General features: G+C 38.7%; 1 protein-coding gene across 16 annotated transcripts in view; it reads left to right on the top strand.

The window, feature by feature from the left end:
* Positions 1-24,355, top strand: part of LIMCH1 (LIM and calponin homology domains 1) — a 326,428-nt gene that overhangs the window by 272,172 nt on the left and 29,901 nt on the right. For all 16 annotated transcript variants that reach the window (XM_042936513.1, XM_042936500.1, XM_042936499.1 and 13 more), the window contains 4 exons: positions 1,249-1,464; positions 15,899-15,989; positions 17,847-18,010; positions 22,001-22,106. In XM_042936513.1, the coding sequence (XP_042792447.1) occupies positions 1,249-1,464; positions 15,899-15,989; positions 17,847-18,010; positions 22,001-22,106 (577 nt within the window). The remainder of the gene's footprint in view (positions 1-1,248; positions 1,465-15,898; positions 15,990-17,846; positions 18,011-22,000; positions 22,107-24,355) is intronic.

The raw sequence follows: 24,355 nt of genomic DNA, 5'->3' as shown, positions 1-24,355 counted from the left end.
CTTAGACTGTCTGACTTCAGCTTCCTCTTACAACCACTGTGTATATTGCCCCAGACTTTAAGACGGAGGGTTCTAGGTGCCTTTCAAGAAGCCAGACTAACCACCCTCTCTGCTCCTCCTTTCTTGCTTTTACCACCTTTCCTACACATGGGTACAAAACAAAAATATTTTAATGTGATGGCCTTTTGTTCTTGGAAAAATTGGGATTGTAAAATTAACTGGAAATAGGGATTCACTGTAATATAGCATAGTATCAGGCCCCCTGCCCTTCGTGTTAGCTTCCAAAAATGTACCCATTGCCCCCTTACCACAGAATAACCTATAGAAGTTTCCTGAGCTGAGGTGGGTTCTACCTAATTTATATGATAACCAGAAAAAAAAATCTCAAAACTGTGGAATAGTAATCAGAACTTGAATGAAGAAGTACACTGCAACCCAAATATGTGACATGTATTTATACTTAAGATTCTTTAATTTTCTATACTTTAAAATAAGAGCACAGACTAAGTGAACAGGAAATTTAACCCAAAGTGAAGTGGCCCGAGAAGATTGATGAATTTTGAAAGAGGTTCTGGGCACCTGGGTGGCTCAGTTGGTTAAGTGTCTGACTTCGGCTCAGGTCACGATCTCACGGTTCTTGAATTCAAGTCCCCATTGGTCTCTGTGCTGACAGCTCGGAGCCTGGAGCCTGCTTCAGATTCTGTGTCTCCCTCTCCCTCTGCCCCTCCAATGCCCATGCTCTGTCTCTCTCTGTCTCTCAATAATAAATAAACGTTAAAAAAAATTGTAAACTAGGGGCACCTGGATGGCTCAGTCAGTTAAGCGTCTGATTTCAGCTCGGGTCATGATCTCACAGTTTGTGAGTTCAAGCCCCGCGTCGGGCTCTGTGCTGACAGCTCGGAGCCTGGAGCCTGCTTGGGATTCTGTGTCTCCCCCTCTCTTTGCCCCTCTCCTGCTCGTGCTCTGTCTCTGTCTCTCAGTAATAAATAAATGTTAAAAAGAATTAAAAATAAATAAATAAATAAATAAATAACTTAAAAAAATAAAAATAAATAAAAGAGGTCCTTAAAGAGGTCATTTTTGGGGGCCCTAATTTCCAGAGCCAATGGAAGCATTTGAGAGGCCTTACTTTTGGTTGGATCCTGATTATTAAGTGATAATGTTTTACCGTGACTCTGAATGTGTTCTTTTGTTATAGTCTTTCATTGGGGAATAGCTTGTGTTTTTTGTTCACTGTGTTTTTTATAGGTAGATGGGAAAGTCAGTGTGAATGGAGAAACAGTTCATGGTGACAAGGAGAAGGAAAGAGAGAGTCCCACGGTGGTACTTGCCTCCTCATTAACCAAATCCCAGATGTTTGAAGGTGTGGCCAGAGTGGATGGGTCCCCAGTGGAACTCAAACAAGACAACAATAGCATTGAGATCAACATAAAGAAGCCAAATTCTGTTCCCCAAGAACTGAGAGTAAGAGCAAACTTTTTTTTTTTTTTTTTTTTTTTCCTTTTTGGGATCATTCCACTGTGAAAGAATGTCTTTTTAAAAATAAGTATTGGTTTCAGGAGCAGAAGTCAGTGATTCATCACTTACATACAACACCCAGTGCTCATCGCAACAAGTGCCCCCTAAATCCCCATCACCCATTTAGCCCATCCCCCCGCTCACCTCCCCTTCAGCAACCTTCAGCTTGTTCTCTGTGTTTAAGAGTCTCATGGTTTGCCTCCCTCTCTGTTTTTATCTTATTTTTCTTTCCCTTCCCCTTTGTTCATCTGTTGTGTTTCTTAAGTTCCACATATGAGTGACATAGTATGATATTTGTCTTTCACTGACTGACTTATTTCGCTTAGCGTAATATACTCCCGTTCGATCCACATTGTTGCAAATGGCAAGATTTCATTCCTTTTGGTGAATATATATCACATCATCTTTATGCATTCATCAACTGATGGACATTTGGGCCCTTTCCATAGTTTGGCTGTTGTTGATAATACTGTTATAGACATTGGGGTGCATGTATCCCTTCAAATCAGTATTTTTGTATCCTTTGGGTAAGTACCTAGTAGTGCAATTGCCGGGTCGTAAGGTAGTTCTATTTTTAACTTTTTGAGGAACCTCCATACTGTTTTCCACAGTGGCTGTACCATTCACATTCCCGCCAACAGTGTGCAAATGTTCCCGTTTCTCTACATCCTTGCCAATTCTTATTTTTTGTCTTATTGGTAGTAGTCAGTCTGATAAGAGTGAGGTGATATTGTGGTTTTGATTCGAATTTCCCTAATGAGCGATGCTGAGCCTCTTTTTATGTGCCTGTTGTCCATCTGTAAGTCTTCTTTGGAAAAATGTCTATTCAAGTCCTCTGAACATTTTTTAACCACTTTGGTTTTTTTGATATTAAGTCATGTAAATCCCTTATATATTTCAGATATTAACCCCATATCAGATGTATGACTTACAAATAACTTCTCCCATTCAGTAGGTTGCCTTTTGGTTTTGTTGACGGTTTCCTTCTCTGTGCAAAAGCTTTTTAGTTTGATGCAATCCCATTTTTTTTATTTTAGTTTTGTTTCCCTAGCCTAAGGAGACTGGTCCAAACAAATACTGCTAAGACAAATGTCAAAGAACTTACTGTCCATAATTTCTTCTGAGCATATTATGCTTTAAGGTCTTACATTTAAGCCTTCAATCCATTTTGAATTTATTTTTGTATATGGTGTAAGATAACGGTCCAATTTCATTCTGGGATTTGTCTTTTGAAGAATAAAGTGTTCTTTCTCAGAGGAGCTGAGAGGATCTAATTCTTCCCCACAGTGCTCAAATCCTATGAAAGAGTTTCAAATTGGAATAAACCAAAATAATTTCCTCACCAGGGAAATGTGTTTACTGGTCTCCAGGAGCAAAGTTTTGTGATCCAGGCAAATGCTGAGTCTGTCAACCTGGAATTTCATTTCACTTTTCATTTGTGTAAATGTTATCATCTCTGAAGAGTTTTTACCAATTATCATAAGATGAAATAGTGAGTTTTGCTACTAGCATGGAAACTTTACTGGTAGAGTCAAACATATGCCTGTAAATTAGATGCTTCTAGAATTAATTAGGCATTACAGTGGTAGAATTGCTTTTCTAGGACAGTTAGTAATTCTGTTCTTATTTATCTTTGCCACACTTAATGAGAAGCAAGTTTAAGTTCCTTTCATAAATACCTTTCCATGACTCAATTTGACTATGCCATCAGGTCACAGGGCCTTTGCACATAGTGTGGAGCTCAGCTCTTTCTCATCGTACTTTGGCAAAGCAACATTGTTGGCGCTATGCTCATCCCATGACACCTGCCACATAATGGAGGTACACAGGGCTTACCAAGGCCCGGCAGATTAATTATAAACACAAATCCTGAGCGCTCTGCTATCAGGAACGTGTCTACTTTCTGCCTCTCACCATTTCTTCCCCCACCATTTTGTTATTTGAATTTGGGGGAAACCCTGCTCGTGGATGAATGGATTTTATTCCTGATAGAAGTTAAAGGATTAAGTGAAGAGATTAGATGGTGTGTAATGCCTAAACTCCCTAAACCAACTATTTAATCTCTCTTGTTCTAAGTTTTTAACGCTTTGGAAGGAAAAAAAAAACTTTACTTATGACCTTAAGTAGAAGACTCCTAAAACAGAAGAAAACGGAAGTTGTTTGTTTTTAGAGCAGTAGAGCCTCCCTTTAAAAATATACTCATTCCTGGGACACCTGGATGGCTCAGTCGGTTAAGCGTCTGACTTCAGCTCAGGCCATGATCTCATGGTTTGTGGGTTGAAGCCCCACGTCGGGCTCTGTGCTGACAGCTCGGAACCTGGAGCCTGCTTCAGATTCTGTGTCTCCCTCTCTCTCTCTGCCCCTCCCCTGCTCATCTCTGTCCCTCAACAATAAGAAAATGTTAAATAAATATATATATTTAAATTATATATACTTGATAAAGTTACTATTATATATATTTGATAAAATTACTATTATCAAGAATAGGTATATATATATATACATGCCATATATATACATATGTGTGTGTATATATATATATATATATATACCCCCATTCTTGGTAATAGTAATTTTTTTTTACTTTCACAATGAGCATATTAAAATAATAGCTTGTTCTCTTTTAATGACAGGTATTTTCCACTGTAATAGTAGTAAAACTCCCTAAAGGCAAAGAGAAAATGGATTGAAATATTTCACATTGATTGCATATCCCCAAAAGTATCTTGGTTTAAGAGAAGCAAAATTAGATGCTCTGAAAGAAATCATGTTATTTCAGAAATTTACACAGTGTAACAAGGAAAATTCCAAACACAAAGTGGCCAGGTGGTCTCTTCCCCCGAACCAGTCTGATCCTGGGCAGTCTCAGGATGCAGGCCCAAACTCATGGAAAAGCCTGGGAGTCTCTTCCTTTGTTGTCCAAGTATCTCTTACTTGGAAAAACTGCCTAGTTTTGGAGTAATTTCTAGTTCAATAAGTCCTAGTGGTTGTGAATAGGAAGTGGCATTTATTTACCCTGGCTCTGGTACCTCTGGCTCTTGAATAAACTATGGCAGTGGCTCTTACGTTATTTTCTGGGTAGATAACTACCTGTATATATCTGTTAGAGTCTAAGCCAAGTTGTTAGCTATATGACACAAGATGTTGGCTCATTATTAAGACACTCTTCATGCTCTCTTACAACGTATGACACCAAAAGTTTTCCATTCTGAGTGTGTTGTCCGAAGAGTCATTTTAAAAGAATCTCTTCTCCAATAAACTTACTGCTCATTTTACTTCCTTCACCGTATTCCAAGAAAAGCATTTCTTGACTGTGTTAACAGCCAGTGTATTCCTGTTGCAGTGATGGAATTCATTGGTCATGGCAAAATATGGCGGCCGGCTTAAAACAGGGCACTGCGCTTCACAGTCTCCCCAGGCTTGATACCAGCTTGGACTTGATTTGCTGTTTCTAATTCATTTGCCCCATTCTGTGGGGCTGTCAAAGGAATAGTGTTCTGTTTAAATGGTGTCTTTCTTCCAAAAACTGCATTCCCAACAGATACACTCTTTACAGAGGAGTTAGCCTCACCCACCACTAAAATGTCACGGCTCTCCAGGGCAAGCTGGAACCGTTCAAAGGGCATAGCGGCAGTGGGCAGGAGCGTTAATTCAGACCGTGGAGGCAGAGTAGCAGAGAAGGGTGATCGCAGGCCTCCGGGGCGGGGGTGGGGGTGGGGGGGGTGGGGGGGGTGGAGACAGAGTAAGGTTGGAGCATCAGCATCTTGGGCCAGCATGACCACTTTTGTACAATATTATGGCATCTCTTTGGCTCATTTCTACCTCATCTTTCTCATTGAAAACTCTTGGGACCATGGCTCTCTCACTTTAGAAATAGATCCCAAATTAAGTGAGGCTTGCTATTATTTTTTTTTTTAATGCTCTGGCTGTATCTGTCGATACCAGCAAACTCCAGATCATCCTCCGTTGAATCACCTTTAAGGTAATGAGACTGTGATGGCAGTTACCTTGCCAATGGTTGCCTGTTAACCAAGAAGCATGATTTAAGGAGTGCCCTCTGCCCCATTTTTGAGACAGGAAAAGAAACTCAGAAACATGCCAGGAAGGCAGTTTTCATAAAGCAACCAGAAAAGTATGTAAAATAGTATTTGCTTAAGTGGTAGACAATAGGGTCGGCAGGCTAGAAGGGTATAAGATTGCAAAGAACAAGTAAGATCATTATTGTTTGCGCTTAGTGGGAAAGGTTTTGTGTGAGATGTGGATTTTGAATCTTGAACTCAAGTGCGGGATTTGCATTGGAATGGAGGAGGCTATTCCTCATGTTGGGAATAGCGGAAGCAAAAGCATGGACAGTGGGGAGGAACCCATGAGAAGATTCCAAGGCGGGGGAGGTGGTCACAGGGCTAAGAGGTGATGAGGGTGAGTAGGATGCTATATCCTCCAAACAGATGGATCCTGTCTCCTGTGACCTTACCTGATATCCCTAAGATATTTCCCAGCAAAAACCTAACACCTTTTTTTTTTTTTTGCATTTTAGTATATTGGCTTCTGTAATTAAATCATGTCATAGCACAAATGCAGACTCCTAGAATCCAGGATTAGAAAATAATTTGGAAGTTCTTCTTCTCTGATGATGAATTTATTCTGTTTAGTAACCTACACAATGACATTTATGTCTCCATCAAAGTTAGTCCAGTGTTTTCTTGATCCACTGTGAGTTGTATTTGTATTTAAATTTCTTCCTTCCTCAGTGGTAGCAAAAATGACCATTTCCTAAAACACCTAGAATACTCCATGCAGTAGGTCAAAGATCTAACCCCACCTGCGCCTCAGTTTATATTTAAAATAAGGGAGATAATAGTATATGCATCTGGTGGTTATTGTGAGAATGTATGTATAAAGAGCATTTGGCATAATGTCAGGACGACTCACAGACAGAGGTGTCCTTAAGTTATTTTTAATATGGTCAAAGAACAAATGGGAGAAAATTACAATATATTTTTCAGAAGCCCCAAAAGGTTAAGTAGGTATAAAGTTTTTTCGGTTAGAGCAAGATCGTCAAAATTACCCTCCCTCTTGCACAGGTGTGCATTTCAAACAAATGACATGAATTCCTTGTCATCGTCCAACTCAGCTTGTCAGCCTTTCCAGCTATAATTCACTAAGAAACACGCAGATGTGAATAGCTTTTTCCAGAAGGTGATCGCCTTTGCAGACGCTCGTGTGATTCTTCCGCAGCCCTTTTTGCTCCTTCTATTATTCCCCCTTCCCCAATTCTGGCTTGCCTCTGCCACCTAGATCCTGCTGATCAGCTCCCACTTGCCAACTCATTGCAGGTGGTGCCAGGCAGGCGCCCCCTGCTGGCCAGCACCTTCTTACCAGATTTGTGGCGGTTCTCCCTCCTTGACCAAGAAGGGCCAAACTTCACCAGTAGGTATCCAGACTACCTCATCTGCTTTTCTCAAACTAAGTAATAAGGTAGGTAGGTCTGTTTTTTCAGCCTTGAAAACATCAGATTTAGGCCTTCCTCTTGAAAATGTAGTACTTTACTAACGTTTTCTGATCCAGGAAAACAGACAATCAGATCTTTCTTGAAACATTTCATTTTGCAGTGAGAGCAAGGGGAAGGCATTTGAGTAGGTGCTGTTTTCCTTACAACTGAGACCAACTGCAAATTCCTTTTAGATGTCAAATGTCATCAGAGTTTTTTCTTTAGAAACTGTTTTTCTCCATCTAGAAGTAATTGTAAGAGTGTTCAATTTAAGGCCCTTTTAAAATCATTAAAGACATTTAGGTACAGAAGCAGTGACAGGCTTCAAAAAGTATACATCAAAGATAATTTAAAAAATCAAAGCTGGCCCATCTTACCTGTTGGTTTGAAAAGTTTAAGGCAAAAAGAAAAAGTTCAAGGAATGGAGAGTCTGATTCTTCACGTGGATCCTCTTTCAATCCACTGAAAATAGATACTTAGAGGTTTAAAAGTGAAAGGGGAAACACATGCACCACATCTGTGGCACCTGGCTCACGGTACCAAGACATAAATAGACGGATTTTCCAGGCCTCTGTCCAGAGAAGTTATTCGAGACTGAAGCCAGGAAATCACTCAGTCACAGAATAGAAGCTCAGGAAAGGACGTTGGGTATCACATCTTCCAACCCATGGAGGTTAAATGATCAGTCCAGCTTCTCATTCTTCCTCTGTCCTGGAAACAGGACCACCCAGGCTCTGGGTCTCAGCACGGTTTTTGCTCTCGTGCTTCGCGTTTCCAGTTCCTTCTCTAGTGTCACTCTCTGGGCCAATCCACCAATCAGATCCTTGTGAGAATGAGCAGCCAGATGCTAGGTAGATTTTGTGGCTAGACCTTGTTCCTCTTGGGCCAGGAATCGGCTACCTCCCACCTGCGGCCTCAAGGCCAAGTCTGGCCCCAGACCTAGTTTGGATGGATCAAGTTCTCAGTCCAGGAGAAGCTCATTCCTGGCTTAGGCCCCAGCAACCTTTCTGTGCGTTCATTTATTCAGGCCCAGGGGTCCATTCTTATTTACTTGTTTTCATTCTTGAACAGTGTTCTGTTTGGAGAATTGAAGACCTCTCTCTGTTTAGCTGTAACTGAAGGAAAGTATGGGTCAGAAAGTAAATTTTCCAGCAAGGCAAGGTTTGTTTCAGGCAAATTTCTAAGTCTATCAGTAGTGGTTAAAACTGCCAATTTTGAACTCATTTCCTTTGAAATAGTGATGTGAGTACAAAAATAACAAACCTTCAAGATGCAGTATCCAGACACAAGTTAATTAAACTATCTTTGGGGATTTCCCTTGATTATATACACAGTTGACCCGAACAACGTGTTTGCAGCTGTACCGGTCCATGTATATGTGGATTTTTTCTGATAAATACAGTATAGTGCTATACATATTTTCCCTTCCATGTGATTTTCTTAGTAACATTTTCTTTTCTCTAGCTTACTTTATTTTAAGAATACAGTATAGGAATACCTGGGTGGCTCAGTCAGTTAAGTGTCTGACTTCGGCTCAAGTCATGATCTCACAGTTTGTGGGCTTGAGTCCCTCATTGGGCTCTGTACTGACAGCTCAGAGCCTGGAGCCTACTTGGGATTCTGTGTCTCCCTCTCTCTCTCTGCCCCTCCCCATTTACTCTGTCTTTCAAAAAAAGAAAATAAACTTTAAAAACAAGAATACGGCATATAATACATATAACATGCAAAATATGTATTAATTGACTGTTTATGTTATTGCTAAGGCTTCTGGTTATCAATAGGCTATTAGTAGTTAAGCTTTTAAAGAATCAAAAGTTACATGTGAATTTTTGATTGTGTGAAGGGATCAGCACCCTTAACCCCACCTTTGTTCAAGAGCCAACTGTGGTCTCTACATATTGCAGAACACAGAAAGGTATAAAGAAAATAGAAACTATGTACTGCTTCCAGCCACTCATAAATGGATACTAAGATTCTTTTTTATTTTTTCTAATTTTTTTAGTTTATTTCTTAGAGGGGAGGGGGAGAGGGAGAGAGAGAGAGAACTAGCAGGGAGGGTCAGAGAGAGCGAGAGGGAGAGAGAGAATCCCAAGCAGACTCCACACGACCAGCGGAGAACCCAATGCGGGGCTCGAACTCACGAACTGCGAGATCATGACCTGAGCTGAAACCAAGAGTCGGATGCTTAACCGACTGAGCCACCCAGGCACCCCCTAAGATTCTTTTTCAAATGTGTCTCCTTCTCCTCTTTTTCTCAGTGCATATAAAATATTTTTTAAGTGGGTTAATGTTATTTAAATTGTGTCACAGCTTGCTTTTTCTCTTAATTTATCCTGAATATTTTGCTAGTTAATCGCCTGATTTGGGTGACTAGCATGTCTTTAAAATAAGCTGGAGAGTATAAGTTCCATAAAAAATGCACAGAATATTTGCTTACCTAACATGGATTACATATCTGCTCTATGCCAGATACTGTGCTGTGAGCATCCCTGACCCCTCAGAACCGGGGCTGATGGAAAGCCCCAAGATGGGGTGGTGGCTGGGGGCTTTCTGGTCCCAAGCTGCCCTTGGGAGTAGAGACTTAGCTAAATTGCCTCCTCTCCTGAGAGATTCCGGAGAGTTTTCATCTTTTGCAGGACAAATGGATGAGAAGTAGAATGGAAAGAATGAGGTAGAATGGATGAAAAAGAAAGGGAATGGAAAAGGCAGTTTGAACGATTTCAGCAATAAACTTGGGGACTCTCAGGTTCTTAGACTGCTTTTTTTACATTTTTTAAATGTTTATTTATTTTTGAGCGTGTGAGTGGGGGAGGAGCGGAGAGAGAAGGGGGAAAAGAAGATCCGAAGTGGGCTCTGACAGCAGAGAGCCTGATGCAGGGCTCAAATTCACGAACCGTGAGATCATGACCTGAGCTGAAGTCGGACGCTTAACCTACTGGGCCACCGAGACACCCCTCTTAGGTTGCTTCTTAATGATCAAAACCTTTAAATACCTGGGGACAATGTGGAGGTAGAGAATGGAGCACTGGGGTTATCAGCACCGGGTAGGGTTCCCACCTCCCCGGCTTACTAGCAGTGTGACCCTGAGTAAGCCACAGCCTCCTGGGCCTCAGTTTCCACACCTGTATAAAGAGAATCATATCGATACATACCTTTATAAGCTTGCTCTGAGAATCAAATGAAATAATCCACGTCACATGCCCCAACAGTGCTGATACATGGTAAATGCCGCAAGTATTGTGACTACAAGATGTAACCTTTAAAGCATCATTTTAAGGGAAGAAAAATAGGGTCATCTGGGAACTCAGTATTTGAGTGTTTAGCCATATAGAAATGCTTTCAGAAGTGTGAGCATTCTTGGAAATGGAAGTTCTCTATTGGTCATGCATAAGTAAAATCTTCCTGGAATGTGATGTGCTAGTAAAATAATCCTTAGTGAAGGAGTGCTTGAGGATTTTGTCTCCTTTGCATTATAAATTATGTGCAAAGGACTTCATGAATTATTTCCTTGATTCCAAGTGGCATGCTTTCCACATTGGAACATTTCTACATCGGTATATATCTTACAATCGGTATATCATACTTAACAGACAGTATATTTTTTTTCTCAGTAGTACCTAAAATAATACAACTTAAAATTGCTGGCATCTGAGGTTTAATAAACCATGCCTGTTTCGTTGTTCGTTTTTGGAGCAGGGAGGCTTTGGCCTGGTTTTTGTAGTTAATTTTTTTTTTTAGTAATTGGAAACACTAGTGTTCTCAAAAGCATTATTCGTCAGTATTTAAATCTCCAAATTTGATTCCCAATCTCAGATAGACTTCTATAATCTAATCAATTTGGGGGCGACCTAAAAATCAGTATTTCTGATGGCATTTTATATATTGACATCATAAAACAAAAGTACTATCACGTATTAATATTTCTATGTGTATGGCGGGGGAAGCATGTTAAATTATAAAACCTAGCTTACTCTTTTGTAATGCTAGGCTGGTTCGTCTTCAAATGCTGCTATCATGTCAGTCATTCATATAACAATGTAAACACACACAACATATACGTACATAATAAAAGAGACTTTGGTTTCCTTGACTATTTTCATTCATTAGGTCTCTTTAAAGGGATTCAACTCAGGCTTGTTAATGTAGCAAAAAGTTACAAAATCCATCGAATAATAAAAATATGATGCTTATTTCCTGCCTAGGATTTTAAAAGTGTATTTTAATTTAATATTATGTTCTTTCAGAATTGACATGGTGATCCATCATTAGAAAATGCCCATCTAATTCTGAGGATTTCAAAATCACCCCATTCTCCAAAAGAAAAAACACATTTTGCCAGTAGACACTATTGTAAAATCTCTTAGAAAGCTTGAAAGGCTTGTTGCCTGAAGTTGCTTTGTGGGTTTTTTTAAACTTAGAAAATTTGCAAACAATTTTTTTACAGTGGTTTTTCCAATTTTTTCCAATTTTTTTTATTGTGGTAAAATACACATAGCATAAAATTTACTATCTTAACCATTTTCATACGTATACTTCAGTGGTATTAAGTACATCCGTAGTGTTGTGTAACCATCACTGCCATCCATCTTCAGAACTCTTTTTGTCCTCTTGCAAAACCAAAACTCTGTAGCCATTAAACAATGACTTCCCATGATACCCCTGCCATCAGACCCTGGCAACAACCATTCTCCTTTGTTTTCCCCTCCCCTTGTACCCCATACCCCAGCCTCTGGTAACTACCACTCTACTCTCTGTTACTACAAGTAATCTGGGGGGGAGTCTCCACACTATTTTCCACAATGGCTGTACCAACTTACATTCCCACCAACAGTGCACAATAATTTCCTTTTTTTCATATCCTCGACAACACTTGCTATGTTTTGACTTTTTAATTATAGCCATCCCTAACCGGTGTGAGGTGATATCTCATTGCGGTTTTGATTTGCCTGATGATTAGTAATGTTGAGCATCTTTTCGTGTACCTGTCGGCCATTTGTATACCTTCTCTGGATTGTCTGTTTGGGTCTTTTAACTATTTTTAATGGGATTATTTGCTTTTCTCTCCCCGCCCCCCACCCCCCAACTATGAAGTTGTAAGAATCCCTTATATATTTTGGACATTAATTCCTTATTGGATAAGTGATTTGCAGTTTTTTCCCCCCAAGCTATAGATTACCCTTTCATTTTGTTAATTATCTCCTTTGCAGTGGAGAAATCTTTTAGTTTGTTGTAGTCCCATTTGTTTATTTTTGCTTTTGTTGCCTGTGCTTTTTGTGTCAAATCCAAAAAAATAATTTCCAAGATCAATGCCAAGGAGCTTTCTCCCTGCTTTCTTCTAGGAGTTTTACAGTTTCAAATCTTACATTTAAGTCTTTCATCCAATTAGACATTGTTTTTTGCATATGGTGTAAGATAAGAATCAAATTTCACTCTTTTGCATGTAGAGACCCAGTTTTCCCAACCCCATTTATTGAAAAAACTATTCTTTACCCAGTTTGTGTTCTTAGTGCTGTGCCTTTGTCAAAAATTAGTTGACTGTAAAAGTGTGGGTTGGTTTCTGGGCTCTCTGCTCTATTCCATTGATCTGTGTGCCTGTTTTTATGCCAGTACCATGGTTTTGATTACTGTAGCTTGCTAATATAGTTTGAAATCAGAAAGTATGATGCCTCCAGCTTTGCTCTTCTTGCTCAAGATGGCTTTAGCTATTTGGGATCCTCTAACATTCCATATGAATTTTAGGGTTTTTTTTTAATTTTTGTGAATAATGCCACTGGAATTTTGATAGGGATTCCGTTGAATCTGTAGATCACTTTGAGTAATGTGGGCATTTTAACAATATTAATTCTTCCAATCCACAAACACAAGCTATCTTTCCACTTATTTCTGTCTTCTTCAATTCTTTCATCAGGGTTTTATAGTTTTCAGTGTACAGATCTCTCACCTTGGTTAAATTTATTTCTAAGTATCTTCTCCTTTTTGATGCTATTGTAAATGAGATTGTTTTCTTCTTTTTTGGATAGTTGTATATTGATTTTGTATCCCGCAACTTAACTGAATTCATTTATTAGTTCTAATAGTAGTAGTAGTAGTAGTAGTAGTAGTAGTAGTAGTAGTGTGTGTGTGTGTATGTGGAGTCTTTAGCTTTTTCTATATATAAGATCATGTCATCTCCAAACGGAAATAATTTTACTTCTTTCTTTCCTCTTTGGATGCCTTTTATTTCTTTTTCTTGCCTATTGGCTCTGGTTAGGACTTCCAGGACTATGTTGAATAGAAGTGGGGAGAGTGGAAATCCTGTCTTGTTGCTGATCCTAGAGGAAAAGCTTTGAGCTTTTCACCATTAAGTACGATGTTAGTTGTGGGCTTGTCAAGTATGGCCTTTATTGTATTTGGGCACATTCTTCTGTAACTAATTTGTTGAGAGCTTTTATCATGAAAAGATGTTGAATTTTGTCAAATGCTTTTTCTGCATCTATTGAGATGATCACATGATTTTTATCCTTCATTTTATTAATGTGGTATATCACATTTTTGATTTGCATATATTGAACAATTCTTGCATTCTTTCATAAAATTTCTTTGCTCTTAAAGAATTCAATAACAGTTTCCACCACTATATTAACTTTCATCTCATCAAAATATGGGTCATTTTGGTTAGTTGAAAAATGGGTCATTTTGGTTAGTTGAAAAGCAAATTTTGATTTATGAATAAAATATATATACTTAGACCAATAAATTCATAGCTTTCTGAGAACCTATGGGAATGTTTTATAAAGCATTTAATAATGACTTTTCTGAAGCCAATTTTAATATTTATCTTAAAACCTATTAAAATTTATTATTTTATACATATTTTTAAAATTCTTTAGCCCTTTACAATAAGATACTATTACCAAAAAACACAATAGTCATTAATTTATTCAATTTGGTTGTTGAGGTATATTCTAGCCAGTATTTAATTATCCTTTCATTCATTTTTGTCAAGCAAGTACTATAATATCAGTGGGAGAATTTTGGAATCACTCTGGAATCAACTGACTCCCAAGTAAAGATAACATAAAATTATAGTGATATTGTTTTCTGATTACAGAAGCAATACATAGTTATTGGAGAACATTTTAGAAAACAGAAAATATATTTATAAAGAAAAGTCATCCAAATTTAAGCACATTAAAAATAATCACTGTTAGCATTTTAGTATATTTCCTTACTGTCTTTTTATGTATACTTTCATATATGTATTAGCAGGTATATTTGTGTATACATATAGCATATATAAAATCTTACATATGTAGATTATAAGCATCATACTGAATATATGTTTTACATGTTTTGACTTAACATTAGATGACAAGTATTTCACATATCATTAACAATTGTTCAATACCCTTTTTTACGACTGCATAATACTTCCTTCTAAGGACATACTGTAATCCATTCACCCATTCCCCAGTTGTTGGACATTTAGGTTGTTGCAAATTTTTTTGACATCATAACTTTTATGAAGCATAAAACAGATAAAATGAAGTGCTTCTGAAGGAGAGGAACACAGGCATAAAAGTGATTTACTAAAGTACTACCAAAAGAGGTGAACATCATGGTGATGTGCCAAGTGGATTAGACAGAAAGATCCAAATCAGAGACCCTTTAGTGGAAGGACAAAGGAGTCAAGGATAAACCCAGGCCCTCGCTTATAGAAACAGTAAGGAAGAGATGGATATGAAAAGGATTGTGTTAGAACCTTAGCAGGACTTGACAAATGATGGGCAGTTGTGAGATATGAATCAGAAAACACTTAAGAATTTTTTCGTGTGGGGGCACCTGGGTGACTCAGTTGGTTAAGTGTCCGACTTCGGCTCAGGTCATGATCTCACGGTCCGTGGGTTCAAGCCCCGTGTTGGGCTCTGTGCTGACAGCTCAGAGCCAGGAGCCTGCTTTGGGTTCTGTGTCTCCCTCTCTCTCTGCCCCTCCCCTGCTCACACCCTGTCTCTCTCTGTCTTTCAAAATTGAATAAATGTTTAAAAAAAAGTTTTTAAGAGTTTTTTCATGTGATGCCATAAACAGAAATAGTCAGATTTAGAGGCAGAGCTTATTTTAAGGTAACTTTTAGCATGTCTAGTATGAGCCATTTACCATGACATCAATGTGCTAGACTGAAGCTTTGATGAACTCTCAGGGCTGGAGGTGAAAGAACAATTCATATATGGATAGAGAACGTAACGGTGAGTGCGTGAGAATAATTGATACATTTGAGAGTGATTCAGCACAGGTGATGGAAAATAGTTGAAATTTTTAGAAATGACCCATATTTTGATGAGATGAAAAGGAGTAAGAACCAGTCAGAGAAGAGGAGAGAGCATGAGAGAAATTGGTAATAGAGAGTTCTTGAAACCCCAGGAAGAAAAAGAACACCAGGAGTAAAATCCACAGTGCTAAGAGTCATAGGCATCTGTGCTGAAGACAAGCTATGGGAAGGTTAATTGTAACCTTGAAATTTTTTTTCCCACCGGTGATATGACCCTAAGCCAACTTTAAAGGCATGTGGGAGCAAGTAGGTAGTGACTATGATTTTGAAAACTCAGTGGTGATGGGAAAGGGAAAGTGGGATGTGCATCTGAGACAGTAAGAAAGGGTGGGGGTGCGGTGGGCACGTGTGACCTCATAATGCCCCTCTCCTCCTTCACAGTGTATCTCCTTCCAGCCAATCCAGCCTTTCACCGCAAAGCTGCCTAGGAAATTGAAAAGAATGAGTTCAGACAGGCCGTTTACCTCGTTAGCCTAAAAATTCCTCTTCAAAAAGAAAGAAAGAAGTCTTTTGTCTTTTAGAACTACAAAAGGGATAATTTAGTCAAAGGGGAAAAAAAGTCTTTTTTTTTTTTTTTTTTTCAGGAAACCACTGAAGAAACTGAACCCAACAGTCAAGAAGATGAGAATGATGGCAAAGAAACACAGAAAGGGAATACAGAACTTGCCTCACCAGGTTCGTTTCCTAACAGACTAGTTTTAAAGGAAATCGTGATAACTGTTAAGGTACGATGCAAATAGAGTCAAGAATTTCTCCCACTGATCTGAGAGATGTAGGTAGAGTCAAGGCTCTACAATTGGGTGTGACTGTGCTGCCACCTAGAGACTTCCTGGGGAAATCCTGACCGTAGGATTTATCTGGCTACAGAAACAGGAGCCCATACATCTTTGCTACTGTGGTATTTCTTGGTTTTTTTGAAAGTGTATCTCCATCATCATAAAGATTATGTTTCCAAAAACAATTATGCTAATAACTAGGGGTCATATTTTAATATACATAATATCAATAGATAAGATATAAACCAAAAATACGTTATCAAAATAGACACTAAAATGATAAAGCTGGCAGACAGTTTAATAAAGTAATTTTTTTGTTTTTGCAAACATAGAAACTGCCCACCCTCTTCTAATACCAAATTATTTTTAAATGGCATTTTATTTTATTTTATTATTTTATTTTATTTTATTATTTTATTTTATTTTATATTTTGTTTTATTTTATTTTATTTTATTTTATTTTATTTTTGAGACAGAGAGGGTGCATGCACAAGCTGAGAAGGAGCTGAGGGAGGGAGGCAGGGAGAGAGAAAGAGAGAGGGAATGGGAAAGAGAGAGAGAGAGAGAGAAAGAATCTTAAACAGGCTCCACGCTCAGCACAGAGCCCAATGAGGGGCTCAATCTCATGACCATGAAAAATCAAAAGTCAGACACTTGACTGACTGAGCCACGCAGGCACACCTAAAGTGGCATTTTAAAATAAATTAAATAGGGGTGCCTGGGTGGCTCAGTTGGTTAAGCCTCCGACTTCGGCTCAGGTCATGATCTTGTGGTCCATGAGTTCGAGCCCCGTGTCGGGCTCTGTGCTGACAGCTCAGAGCCTGTAGTCTGCTTCGGATTCTGTGTCTCCCTCTCTCTGCCACTGCCCTGCTCATGCTCTGTCTCTCTTTCTCTCTCAAAAACAAATAAACATTAAAAATTTTTTTTCTTGGAGCACCTGGGTGGCTCAGTCAGTTAAGCAGCCGACTTCAGCTCGGGTCATGATCTCACGGTCCGTGAGTTCGAGCCCCGCGTCGGGCTCTGTGCTGACAGCTCAGAGCCTGGAGCCTATTTCAGATTCCGTGTCTCCCTCTCTCTGACCCTCCCCTGTTCATGCTCTGTCTCTCCCTGTCTCAAAAATAAAACGTTAAAAAATTTTTTTTTAATTTTTTTTCTTAATAAATTAAATACCATTATTACAAATTTTAGCATATACTTTTTCCAAATAGATTGCACCTCCACATTTTGATATGCCCCTCACTCTAGAGAATACCTAATTCTTCCATATGTATCAGAGAACACTTTATTTTCACTGCATTATATATACCACGCACTCATTAACACATTTCAATTATGAAAATGTAACTGTTAAAAGGGGCATTGAAATTCAAAAGAAAGAGTCAAGCTGCCACTCAGTCATTTGGAAAGAAAGTGTCTATAAGTATTCTCTCATCCAACACACCTACCATAATATTTTGTGTCAACATTTTGTCTCATGTCATGCTCTTCATATGGAAACTGACTCTTACTAAGAACTTAAATTTTTCATGGTGGGCTTCTTTATGTGTCTTATGTTGCTTGATTTCTTTTTAATGTCTTGAAAGAGACTGGCCAATTCTGGCATCTCAGCCTCTTTATAACTCTCGTCACACTGTAATCCAACTTCTTACGGCCCAGGGCAGGATACGTATTGGATGTATTTCATGGCAGTGCAGGGGAAATGGTCCTTCATGGGATGTCCTTCTTTTTTATGTTTCTGAATGTAACTCCATTTCAGAGCCACAGCATTTTACAACAACTGTGACTCGGTCCAGCCCGACTGTGCCCTTTGTGGAGTTTTCCTCCAGCCCCCGACTGAAGAATGACGTGCCAGAAGAAAATGACCAGAAGAAGCTGGAAGATGAAATGAGTGGAAAGGTGGAGTTGGTGCTGTCACAAAAGGTGAGGTACACAGTGTCCAAATTAGTGTGGCTTCATGTTGTAGCTGGCTTATGAAGGGAACTTATATCAGTGGCGCTTGTTCATAATGAGGATTTATTTTCTCTCCGAATCTATTCCTATCTTTAATCTGTATTTTCTTCTAAATGCAAATATACTACATGTTCTTTCTTTAAAAAAAATGAAATGCATATAGAAAGATACACACATTAAGTCACTTGGGCTGCTATAGCAGACTACCACAGGCTGGGTGGCTTGTAAATAACAGACATTTACTTCTCACAGTTCTGGAGGCTAGAACTCCAAGATCAAGGTGTCTGGTGAGGACCCACTTCCCAGTTCACGGATGACTTTCTTGCAGTGCCCTCATTTGTTGGGTAGCGCGAGGGAGCTCTTTTGAGTCTCTTTTTATACGAATCACCTCTTAATACCACTATCTCAAGGGTTAGGATTTCAACATATGAATTTTGGGAGGCCACAAGCATTCATTCTGTAGCTATGCATTTTTTAAAACTTATATGTATATTTATAGTAATGTACCTGTAAATACATGACAAATCTGTCAAATAATATATGTAAACATATAAAAATAATATATAAATTAAAAAATAGAAATAAAACAAGAGAGGGCGCCTGGGTGGCTCAGTCGGTTAAGCGGCCGACTTCAGCTCAGGTCATGATCTCACGGTCTGTGAGTTCGAGCCCAGCGTCGGGCTCTGTGCTGACAGCTCAGAGCCTGGAACCTGTTTCAGATTCTGTGTCTCCCTCTCTCTGACCCTCCCCCATTCATGCTCTGTCTCTCTCTGTATCAAAAATAAATAAACGTTAAAAAAAAATTAAAAAAAAAAGAAATAAAGCAAGAGAGATAGCCACTGAAACCTACCTCTACTGGTAGCAATTGATACATATTGGTTTGTATATATTCAGTCAACATCTTTTAAATTTTATTTCAAATAATTTTTAATTATGCAGTTATATATTTAAAAGAAAAATGTAATGGGCCTAAGCTTGCTTATCTGCAGCTTACTAAATATTCTCTCACATTTACCTGTTTTATAGCAATGATACTTCTGATGCCTCTGGACTTGCACAACGAGGAAACTAGAAAATTATTTTTCTGATATAATGAGTTTTAATGTCTTGTTTTTATTAAATTTCTTCCTTGTTTAGAGTCTCATCTCATTCATACTAATTTGGTTTGTTTTCAGGCACAGTCTCAAAAGTCTTCGTCTTTATTCCAGTTGCTCTCAACCTCGGCTACCCTTTAGAATTCAAAAAATACCAAGCATGCTCCATATCAAATAAATCAGAATTGCTGAGGGAAGGTCCCAGGCATCTGTATTTTTAAAAGCTCCCCTGGTGATTCCAAGAGGGCCACCAACACAGACAGCCATGGGCTTGCACACTGGCGTACTGTATGTGGTGACATTCCAGCTTTAAGAATTAACCCTAAATTTGGATTGGACATTTTTACCACTTCTAGTTCCAATTCATTCGTCATTTACTCAGCCTGTATTGACTGTGCACCTACTCTAAGCCAGGCACTGTACTAAACACTGGGTTTCAACAGCAAACAAGATACAGCCCCGGGCCTTATGGAGAGGACAGTGCTGTGTCCTAGGTAGAACGTCAAAAATGCCTATTGTCTTGATGCCTTTGGGGGATTTCAGACTCCAGTTATTCCTCATTTTTATACATGGAGGATTAAAGAATGGTCTAGAGGTCTGAAAGTAGGAACTAAACCATAGGAAAACGTTGGGGGCAGACAGGATTTCCCACCTTTGCAGATTTGCTTTATCCACATGACGCTTGTAGCCATTATTTCATTTTTATTCTTCCAAATTAACTTTTTTCCCACTTAAGTCTAAACCGGAAGGAAAACTGTCTCATCACTAAAAAATATTTTTTTATGAAACAAAGGAAACACAATAACTAAAAAGTATTAATCTGCATATCTCATCTGCCTAACCTCATCTGTGTGGTCCATCTTTAGACCACCAGGGTCATGTCTACCCTACTGTGGAAAACACTGTTTTCAGGGGTTCTTAACTCTGTGTGTGTGTGTGTGTGTGTGTGTGTGTGTGTGTGTGTGTGTGTTTACCAGACCCTTTGGCATCTGGTAAACAGTATTCTCAAGATAATATTCTTAAAAGTATAAAATACACAAGATTACCATGTTTTCCTATGTACCAAGTGCTATCAGGGAGATACACCCCTTAAATTCTGTTCTGTGGACTCCAGATTAAGAATCTCTACTAGTTGGTTAGCAGATGCAATAATGGTTTTGGATCCCAACGCTTTTCGTACATATAAGAATCACTCCCCTCTATTTTCCATACTGTGGAGTTAACACTTAGGAGAAAAGAGAAAGGTCATCACTGTGGTTGCAGCAGCTTTTGTTTTCTGACTTCTCTTGAGAGTGTTACCTTTATAAAACAAAGTGTTCATGCACATGGGCTGACCTTTTTTGCGTAGTGGTGATTTGGGGCATTTCTGCTAGTAACATTCATTTACAACTGAGCATCACTGAAACACTTTTTTTGTCAGTCTCAACTATGGAGGAAATGGTATAAGGTTAAGATTTGGGGCTTGTCAACTTTGGTAAGTCTAAGCCTTAGCCTTTGCTGCGTATTTAACATTGAAGTTCATTGGGACATCTGGTTGACCTCTGCAATGCAGAATGAAGTGATTAACTGTTTTCTTCAAGATTCCATTAGGGCCAAATATATTATTCATAAAGAAAAATAAAATCCTACTAAGAAGAAATTATAGGCATGAAATCATCCTGAGAACCAAATCAGAGATCAGCTTATGATGAAACAAATGCTCTACAGCCTGACTTGCCCTGTTTGCTATCAAGTTAGTCTACTGGGAACACAGCCACTAGCCAGAGTGAACCCAAGCAAGTCCTGTAAGCAGCCGAAAGGACACGAACTGATATAGCCATGCCCTTCCTTCTGATCTTTGCTCGGAGTCTACTGACTCTTGTTTTAGACATCAGTTTGGTAATCTGGTGTTTCAGCAGTTGATTGGAAGCAATAAGTCAGAAGGAAGGTGCTTCTTCTGCCCAAAGCCATTCAGATTGGGGAATGGCTATTTCTACAAAGCAAACAGAAGAATTTATAAAGCTTAAAATTTTGAAACTGTTTGCCATAAGGACAAGTGGTCTAATCTGCCTCAACAATCCCCTAATGGCACCATTGCTAGGACACTAGTGGATGGTAGTTATTTAAAATGACACTTCTTTGTCAACAAGCAAAATATATTGCCTTTAATGTGCTCTGTGTAAGTTTGTGGGAGGGTGGTGTACTGTCTTGAGAATAATGTCCACTAGAAGGTGATATTATTTTAATACTCAGCACTTACATAGTAAGATTTATTTTATCTTATGTGGAGCGTCTCACTTTCTGATGTTACAAAATCAGTATTATGGAGTACCAAGAAGAGGATATGTGGTTGATTGATCAGAAAATAGTACAGAATGGTGTATAATCCCAAAGATAGAATATTATCTTCTGGGTTTGGAGAAAAGTGATCATCATACTTCTATCTCTAGTTTGATTTCTCTGAAGAAAATTGGCCTCTATATATATTTTTTTATGTTTATTTATTTATTTGTTTGTTTATTTATTTATTTATTTATTTATTTTTTGAGTGAGAGAGAGAGAGAGGGGCACACGGAATCCAAAGCAGGCTCCAGGCTCTGAGCTATCAGCACAGAGCCCAATGTGGGTCTTGAACTCACAGACCACGAGATCATGAACTGAGCGGAAGTTGGACGCTTAACCTACTGAGCCACCCAGGCACCCCAGGCCTCTACATTAATGTAGAAAACACAAAAGAGTTTTGGGGAAGGGGCAAAATTTTCCATTTAAAAGTTAAACATTTGGGTTTATTGACTTATGTAATAGCTATGGTTCTTAAATTGTATTTCACCTGTGCAATTTTTAATGGAAAATATTAGAATGTTTCTGTTTGTTGCCCATGATCCAGGTGGGAAAGCCAAAATCGCCAGAGCCAGAAGCAACCCTGACGTATCCATTTCTGGACAAAATGCCTGAAGCCAACCAATTACATTTGCCAAATCTCAATTCTCAAGGTAAAATGAAACAAATATTTTATTAGCTCTCTCTGTTTTCCTGGGCCCGTCTGCAGTAAAATATTCTTTATTTTAAAGGAAGACTACCTCCTTTATGTTAACATCCCTTTAGCCATGGTGTTTGCAAGAATCCGTGGTGGCTAAATTAAATAACTTCAGAATGGAAATCTGGGATCGCACTGTCTATGTGGCCCAGCCAGAAACCCAGCTACTGACACTGTTTTGTCAACCCGGCGCTGTAGGCACAGTAGGACCTACACAAGTGTTTGATACCTTAAAAGAATTTTATTGGCTCCAAAATTTTTTTTAAATTACAAAATAAAAAATCAATAACTTTAATAAAAAGTTTATCATCTTAATGGTTATGTCAACTTCATTAACTGTCAATTATCTCATCTTTACAAAATACTCATTCCTTTGACAATTTGACTCCTTTGGAAGAAAATCAGATTTTCTTACTCCATAATAATTCCCGGGTGTGCATGACGATTACTGAGAAGTCATTCACAATCATAGATTAAACGTGTTCTGCAAACTCCCCAGGTAACTCACAGGCCATGTACAGGTTGTGAATTCACCCCTTTACTCTTTAAGAGTTCCACTTGAATCTCTTTGTCCTTGTGAAAAACTCAGGTGCCCACAACCACCAGAAAGGAGTCTTAGGGGTGTGAACAGGATAGGGGAGTGTCCTGAGAATTCCCTGCCTGTTCTGCAAAACATATAGACTACTGGGCATTACTAGTGTGAGTTCTCTCTCCAGACGTGAAAACAGCTAGAGTTTAGGAGGCAAGAGCTGTGAGGTTTCTTGTTTATCTTTTTTTAATGTCCTCTTCCCAGTACACTTTATAGATTTATCAGCTCAGGCAAAGAGAAGATGGTACAGGGTCATTGTGGCTGGGGATTTATTTTTATTTTTTTCTTTTCAAGGATGGGCAGCTATTTGGGGCCACAATTGGCAGAATCTCAGTTGGCTTCCTTTAGCCCTGGTTGATGGCTGGGTGATAAGGTGGGCTCTATTTGTATAACAGGAAGTACTTTGGAGGGAATTAATTAGTACATACACTGATGATCTCTGGTTCCTTAATGTGGAAAAAAGTTCAATACTGCCTTCCAAGCATTTGTTTTAAATTTGTCGGCCCTACTGTCCTGAGGGGAATTGACAAAAATAAAGTCTTCTAACTGGGCCAGAAATTGACCATATTTAGACAGGTTTTAATCCTGCCCTATTTCTACCACTTTTTAATTGTGTGGAGAAGTAATAGAGAGAGGAAGTATATATTTTAAGGCATCTTAATTAGTTTTCTTATCTCACATGTTTTTACATTCTGTTACCTGTTGTGCATTTCAACTTTGTGAAATGTGCTGTTAATTAAGGGACTTTACATCATGCTTTATCTAAATTGAATGATAAAAAGTAAAATTTAGTAGCACTAGAGAATTTCAAAAATTAGTCTTCAAGATAGAACTCTATTCGATGTACACTTGTTCTGTACTCCTGTCCGGTTCACGGAAGCTGTAATGACAGCTGCAGGCTCTGGAGACAATGCTTGGGTTTGAATTCTTGCTCATCTAGTTCTTAGCTGTGTGATCTTCCCCACCAAGATCTCCTAATCTCTTATCATCACCTGTAAACTGTAAAATGGAAACAATAGTACCAACTTCATAAGAGTTTTGGAATAATTAAATGAGATAAACAAAAAAAAAAAGTGTTTAGCTCAATACCTGCCCCAGAATAAGCACTAATATAATCTGGTAGTTTCAGAATAGTAGGAATAGAAGTACAGAGCAAGATACCAGGCAATAATAAGCTATTCCTTTTTAAATTTATTTTTAAATGTAATGTACTGTACTTAAATATATTTTTGAGAGAGAGAGAGAATGAATCCCAAGCAGGTTCTGCAGTCAGTGCAGAGCCCAACACAGGGCTCAGTCTTACAAAGTGTGAGATCATGACCTGAGCTGAAGTCAGGAGTCAGATGCTTAACCGACTGAGCCACCCAGGTTCCCAGTAATAAGCTATTCTTAAATGCTTGTCTTAAAATACGAATGGATACTGTAAAGATATGGCTTTAAGCAGTAATTTTCAAACATGAGTACATGCCAGGGTTCCCTACAGGATTGGTTAAAACACAGGTCCCTGGGTTCCATTCCTACAGTGTCTGAGTAGGCCTGGGCTGGGGCCGGAGTATTTGCATTTCTAACAAGTTCCCAAAGGTGATGTTGATGCTGGAGATCCAGGGACCACACTC

Source organism: Panthera leo, chromosome B1 (assembly GCF_018350215.1).
Source record: "Panthera leo isolate Ple1 chromosome B1, P.leo_Ple1_pat1.1, whole genome shotgun sequence".
Lineage (NCBI taxonomy): Eukaryota > Metazoa > Chordata > Mammalia > Carnivora > Felidae > Panthera > Panthera leo.
Note: the sequence above shows the minus strand (reverse complement) of the source record. Positions and strands in the feature narration are given on the sequence as shown.